Genomic DNA, 6,874 nt, shown 5'->3' on the forward strand with positions numbered 1-6,874 from the left:
GAAAGAGGTGAGGGGGTCAATGCTAGGTCCCATGGTACTGAGAAGTTGGGCCTTAGCACCAACGTTGGCGTAGTTTTTGTTAAGGCTCATTTGTATAATAAAGTTTGTAAAAGGGTTAAAGTGTCAAAATTTTCATGTGCATGGTAACAACGCAAGCTTCTAAAATGCAATACACATACTATACTAGACTAGATAAAGTACTAGATGACATCAAATGATTATATTTCCAAAAACACTCAGATGATTCAAGTATGCAAACTACAAAAATTAGCAAACAGTGAAACCTCAAATCGTGGCTTCAACAGTTCGATATAACATTATAACCTCATCACATGTATGAAAGACATTTGCAACATTGCTAAATGAAAAACAAATTAGCCATATCATGTACAGCATAGACGGTTTGAAGCATCAGAGTTGTTATTATTGGTCGTGAAGATTATACATATGGATTAAAAGAAAAATAATGAAAGAACAATATACAGTTCTACTAACCTGTAATTCTGATACATACAACAAATGCATCCAGATTGCCTCTTGTTCTGTTTATCTTAATTTAGACCCCCCACCCCCACCCTATGCGAGGGGTGTAATCAGTTTAATTTATTTTTCTTTTTATACACTCGAATTAAAGAGCAAAACTTTATCCTATCTTCCTTTCTCTTGTATGTGCACTTATAACTTGGTAATAAGCATGCTTTGGATGGGGTCCTGCTGTGATGTAAAAATTCAGTTCTCGCTGTATTCAAATATTGCACCAGTATGATTGAAACCACATGACACATGGACGGCCCTTGCATTCTTGCCGAATTCCACCATCATAGGTTCAAAGTAATCAACATCGTTTCCGTGTCCCTGAAAAGCAGTCGATGGTTAGCACAATCAGCTGAAATAGCAATTTCAGCATAAATGAAAGGGAAAAGGTCCATATACCACCTAAACTTTGGATGAAGTAAAGCAGGGATGGACATATTTAAATTTTCAAATGAAGGTAGACCAATCATTTTTACTGTACTAATCGATTGGACGAAAAATGTGAAATCAAGTAAGTGCACAGGATTAACATGACAAACAATCTTGTAGTTGCAGACTTGCAGTGGTAGCAAGTAACTTACTAACTGTCCACCAGAAGAATGGCCCTCTTCGAAAAAAGTACCGTTAGCACCTCCCCAGCCCCACGTGTAAATATCTCCACCTGAGTGTTTCCAGATGCTTCAAATATCAGTAACACGTAGCAACTAAATAAAATATGAGAAACTAGACTATTATCTAATATACAATAATACAAACAGGGCAGTGGCAAAAGTGTTAAATATTAAGTCATGATGATGGAAACTTGTTATCAATATATAACTATTTGCTTCAAACAACGCTGTGCTACTAAGTTATACTCCCTCCGTTTCATATTATAAGACGTTCTAGCATTGCCCACATTCATATATATGTTAATGAATCTAAACACATATACCGTTTCATATTATAAGACGTTCTAGCATTGCCCACATTCATATAAATGTTAATGAATCTAAACACATATATATGTCTAGATTCATTAACATATATATGAATGTGGACAATGCTAGAAAGTCTTATAATATGAAACAGAGGAAGTAGAATCCAACATACTAGCTAAGTAGCTAAAAGACAGTACAATTATGGTACCTGAAATTACAGCGGTGTGCTTCCAACCACATGATACCTACATAGGATATATGGTGAGTGTCCACCAGAAATTGTAATTAGAATTGTCCATGATAGATGCAATATATAAAAAAGGTTCGAACAGATGACTAGATGAACTAACCTTAGATACAGGAAACTTAAATAAAGAACTCTTCAGAACCTCCGGAGAGCGAACCATGTCTGTACCACTGGTAAGGAATTTAATGTAAGCAAACATCCTCAATTTTGATAAACATTGGTACAACTGTAACAACAAAAGTTGAAGTAGCAAATTTCTTGACAAAGTGGAAAACAAATACCCAAGACCAAGGCAGCCATTTTCATTTGAACCCCAAGAGTACAAATCTCCACTATCTGCAGGACATCACAACATATATTTTTAGAAACCTACAACAATAGAAACAAAGCTGTAATTGATAAATTCTATTGTGAAAACTTATCATGAAAATTCACCCCCCCCCCTTCCCAGTAATGGTACGTAAAACAATAGCAGGCATAAACCAATTAAATTGACTGATTTGAACCTTTTTGTAGTATGGTCCAGGACAACAGAAGGATAAGGCAGACTAATAATTGGAAGCATAACAAAGGGGTTTCTGGTCTGAGCCAGGTATATACAGAGCCACATTTCAACCAGCGATCCAAATCACTGAGAAGGATCTACCTATATAAATTCCAATATATTGTATCCCCTAACCTGCCATTTTAATTTGGAGAACAATCCTTATTCTACCAGGAAAGTAAATGTTTATGGGCAAGATTTTGATCTAAGTACATTATGGAAATACTTAATGCCATGGTGCCTTCTACCAAGTTACTGTAAACAAAAGTAATCAGTGCACCTTTGTATACCAAGTTACTGTAAACAAAAAGAAATCAGTGCATCTATGTACTCACAAATGCATAGAACAAGAAAACGATACCTGTCACAACACAAGTATGATAACCTCCGCAAGCAACCTCTTCAGAAAATGGTACCTCCTCAACAACAGTTGGTCTAAGTTCATCACCTGATCTTCCAAATCCCTGTAATGTTGATGTTAAATACAAAGGAATGAAGGGAATTCGAAAAAATAGATTTCAACAAGGGCAATGAAAATCAATGCCATGCGCTGTACCACCTTCTCAGTCTTCTGCCCGAATATGAACAATGTACCTTTTTCTGCAAGTTGTTGTGTAAGAGAAGTGTAAGATGGGGAAATTATGATGTGTACAATTTGAAGATTGATTCTCCATAGTCTTACCATCGATACAAGCTGAGTGCAGCATTCCCGCAGCTATCCTTTTAATCTGGCCAATGTACAAATACATAATATGAGAACGGAAACACTATTATCTGGAGCCAACATTGAATCTAAAAGTACCTTGACACCATCAAGATTCTTGATCAACCTTGGAGTATATTCACTGCACAATTAATGGTACAATCATCAATTTTTTCATCCTTGGAGTATGTTCACTCACAATTAATGTATTGCACTATGCAAACACATTTAGAACCACCAAACTATTTTTACAGTGAAGATTCTGATAGAATGTCAAGTGAGGCCAAAAATATGCCAGGCACTCACTCCAGCACATGTCAATAGCTTAGAGACGAACATTAGTGAAGTAATTTCCATCTAATCAGTATATAAGTCTCTGATTAATTTTGTTTCTTAGTATTCAAAATATTTGCTAGAGATAGGATTAGATTACATTGCTAGGGGTTAAGCAAAGAGGTTAATATCTATTATTTCCTTATCCCCTTCTCTCTTCCTCCATCCTGTGCATCTCCTACTTCTAGCACATTCTCTCCTGCCATGGCAACTTTCAAGAATTAGATCCTCACCCACCTATTATTGCATCACCCACCACAACCCCATTAGATCCAATTTATCCAAACCAACACATGCCTGTGACAAACTTGTATATATAACCCGCAAATGATGACATATGAATTTGTTGCCAGCTTGGAGTAGAGAATTTTGCATCTCTCGTGGTTAAGATTTTTTTTCTTTTATGTTTGTATCTTTGGGTTACCACGGAATGTAGAGTACTGGTGTATACCAAACTCATGCATAACAAAAGTTATGAGCGAGTTAAAATTTTCAGAGATAGTTAGGCTCATACCTTGTAGTTATAGAGAATCCCAGTATGCTAGTTTTATGTCCATGTCCAAGCCTGCCAGCACCAGCAGCTCCCCAGCTCAAGACTTCACCCTCCTCTTCAGAGGAAAATTTCAGAATCTTAAAACCAGTGATATTCAAAAAAGGTTGCTGTAATACAACTACTTGTTGCACTCACCGGTAGTAGCAATTGAATGCTCCGACCCCAAAGCAACCATTTTCACTCTAGCGTCAGCCAAGCAGTCCACCTTTCTTGGGGTAGAAACTACTTTTCCTGCCCCTAAACCAAGTAATAAGAAAAAATACTTTACTACGTACTGATTAAAAGTACACAATTGATCAGGTGATAGACTTAGACTACCATATTGCCAAAGTAAATCTTAGTAAGATTATCCATTCATAGTTGGATACTGATGCAAAGACATACGAGGCAAATAGAGCTTAAGTGGTCATGTAAATCTGCATGCGTATGAAATTATCGTATAGCTCCTAGCTTAAAACATAAACACGTTCAAAAAATTTCTGGGAAAAAGTGATTTTATGAAATGACAGTACAACCATGTGTTGCCTTAAGGAAGTAAAGTAAGGATATCACGTTATTACTTTTGCCAAGACCAAGCTGGCCACTTGAATTTCTGCCCCAAGCGAAGAGCTTGCCATCCGCTGTTGGGAACAACCAAACACAAAATCTTAGTGTAAATTGGTTTCGACAATTACACCCATGCACAGGGTGTGCAGCATAAAATAATTTTTTTTCCAATAAGAAGCATAAAATAAATTTGGCAAATATAAATAAAAAGTATCAATGATAAGCCTGTTTATCTCACTAAATAGAAAATTATAAAGTGGAATTTTGTATTATTGTGCACTGCAAGTAGCATATAATGAATAATCTTAAATTTGTATACAATCTACAAAGAACAAACGAGCAGTAAGATATTTCAGCTAAGGTATGGATTGCACAGCTTAGGTCTGGGTAGAGTGCATAATTACAGATAAAATTAATTTTTATTTGAAAATGGAGCCTATTCAATATGTAACATACTTCCTTAAATTTAGTCTGTGTATCCACCATCCAATACAATAGTAGGAACCATAACTACAATCTTCTAAGGAGAGTATTGCAGCAACATGCACAATTTCTGTAGATTTCTATGTGATGGTTGATGCCATTAAGGATGTCAGTGGGCTAATCAATTGTTACACATTGACCCAGCCTAGTTCAACTGAAAGTAGACCTTTTCACTAGCAATGAAGAAAGGTGCATTGTTAGTTGAACCAGTGGGTCATAAAAGGGCACCCATATGTCAACTCACTCCAATCCCTATTCCCTAGATAAACCTAGATAACATGCACATAATCATGAGATCTAGTAGTAAAGTAACACTAAGCATCGTGAAGCCAGAAATGATTTGTTTGGTTCTATTCTCAGATATTTATGGTCATTTCATTACAAAATGGCAATGCTTGAAGCGACCTTTACGCAGAGAAGTGTGAATGCTGCTGTGCTACAATTTACAGTAACATAACGGGCCTTTAAGTGTGATATTATCAGTATATACATTCCCTTCTCCTGGTCAAACAAAATCATGTCTTGCACTTTTTGCTCACCAGTTACTGCACAAGAATGATGGTTGCCAGCTGAAACTTCCACAACTTTCTCATCAAAGCCAGAAACTTCAATAGGCTCCTGCATGCAAAAGAAAAGAACTATTTTATCATGCACATAACTGACATTGGGAACAATGACTACATAGATGAAAATAATCAGATCTGTAGATTCCATAGCTTATCAGGGAAATGATCTAAGTTGAAATCAACCAGGAGAAAGACTGAAAGACAATCCAAAACAATCTCTTTATTTTTGACAGATCAAACCAAAACAATCTGGAGACTACAAAAATTTTATATCAATAAATGTTGTAAAATTGACAATTGGAAAATGTGTGTCTGCTTTATTTCTTAAGCTCGGGGTATCAAGATCTGATTAAAAAAAAAAGTGATACTGCTCATACAGTAAGAGTGGTTTTTGCAACATGTAACAGGAGTCAGAATTGATTTGGTCAATCCCCATTGCAACTCTGATATGTCCAGCCAGCTTTCGCTTACTGTGTAAAAGTAGGCTGGCTCACAATGTAGATGAAAATTTCACATGGAGGCATGATGTACAAGAAGCTCAGTACCAGGGAATGAGTCACGGAGGAGCCTATCCCGAGCTGCCCGAAGTCGTTGAGACCCGCGGCGAACACGCGCCCGCTCTCTGAGCAAAACCAGCAGGCCAAAAATCACATACTCCCACATTAATCTCGATTCAACACAATCTCTCTCTCGCTCGAGTAATTACACAAGCAGGCGATTTCAATTCAGGAGTACCGGTGAGGAAGAGGGTGTGGGCGCCGCCGCAGGCGAGGGAGGCGGGCGGGTCGTCGTCGTCGTCGCCGGGGCGGCCGGTGAGGAAGAAGGGGCACGCCGTGGGGCTCCACCGCGACTCCAGCGCCCCCATCCCCAGCCGCCCGTAGTCCCCGTTCCCCCACAGCGCCGCCACCCTCCGCCGCCCCGCCGCTGGCTCACCCGACGAGAGCATCCTCGCCGCGCGCCGCTGCGACCGCCACGGCCACGGCCACCGCCTCGCCCGCCACATCGGCGGTGGTTGCTGCTCTCGCCTCTCGCGCTCTCGCGCTCTCGGCTCGCGGCGTCGGGTGAGTCCACGTCGGCGACGAGAGGCTGCTCCTGCTCGCGTTCGCGCGGCGGAGGCGGAGCCCAAGGTAGGTGGACTGGTGATGGATGGGCTTGGTGGGCCGTGGAGTGAGAGAGAAGAAACTGGGCTGGTCCGTTACGGGCTGGGCTGGCTGTTGCTCGGTCGGCCTATCAAATTGGAAAAAGTATACTTTGACTCCCTTAACTATGGCACAAGTATGATTCATGATCTCCAACCACAAAACCGGGTATATCGACTCCTCCAACTATCAAAACTGGTGCAAAATATATCCCAGGTGGTTTTATAAGCGGTTTTAGCTTACGTGGTGCTTACGTGGCAGTGTTGACCCGGTCTCCGTCATACGTGTCGTTGACATGTCACTTAT

General features: G+C 39.6%; 1 protein-coding gene across 1 annotated transcript; it reads right to left on the bottom strand.

Moving 5' to 3' along the window:
• Positions 1–397: 397 nt before the first annotated feature.
• Positions 398–6,527, bottom strand: LOC4350691 (ultraviolet-B receptor UVR8). Its single transcript, XM_015760134.3, has 15 exons — positions 6,165–6,527; positions 5,975–6,051; positions 5,403–5,481; positions 4,395–4,454; positions 3,970–4,071; positions 3,796–3,889; positions 3,048–3,090; positions 2,928–2,973; positions 2,805–2,845; positions 2,607–2,709; positions 1,983–2,037; positions 1,805–1,871; positions 1,663–1,699; positions 1,116–1,195; positions 398–855 (listed from the first exon to the last, which is right to left on the bottom strand). The coding sequence occupies exons 1-15, from the start codon at positions 6,430–6,432 to the stop codon at positions 730–732; spliced, it is 1,278 nt and encodes a 425-aa protein (XP_015615620.1). The 5' UTR covers positions 6,433–6,527; the 3' UTR covers positions 398–729.
• Positions 6,528–6,874: the final 347 nt, after the last annotated feature.

Source organism: Oryza sativa, chromosome 11, assembly GCF_034140825.1.
Source record: "Oryza sativa Japonica Group chromosome 11, ASM3414082v1".
Lineage (NCBI taxonomy): Eukaryota > Viridiplantae > Streptophyta > Magnoliopsida > Poales > Poaceae > Oryza > Oryza sativa.

Coding starts and splice junctions, on each gene's coding strand:
- LOC4350691 (XM_015760134.3), bottom strand. CDS start 6,432: ATGTGGCGGGCGAGGCGGTGGCCGTGGCCGTGGCGGTCGCAGCGGCGC. Junction 2,974..3,047: donor AGAATCTTGATGGTGTCAAG/GTACTTTTAGAT, acceptor TACATTGGCCAG/ATTAAAAGGATAGCTGCGGG. Junction 2,846..2,927: donor GCACTCAGCTTGTATCGATG/GTAAGACTATGG, acceptor AACAACTTGCAG/AAAAAGGTACATTGTTCATA.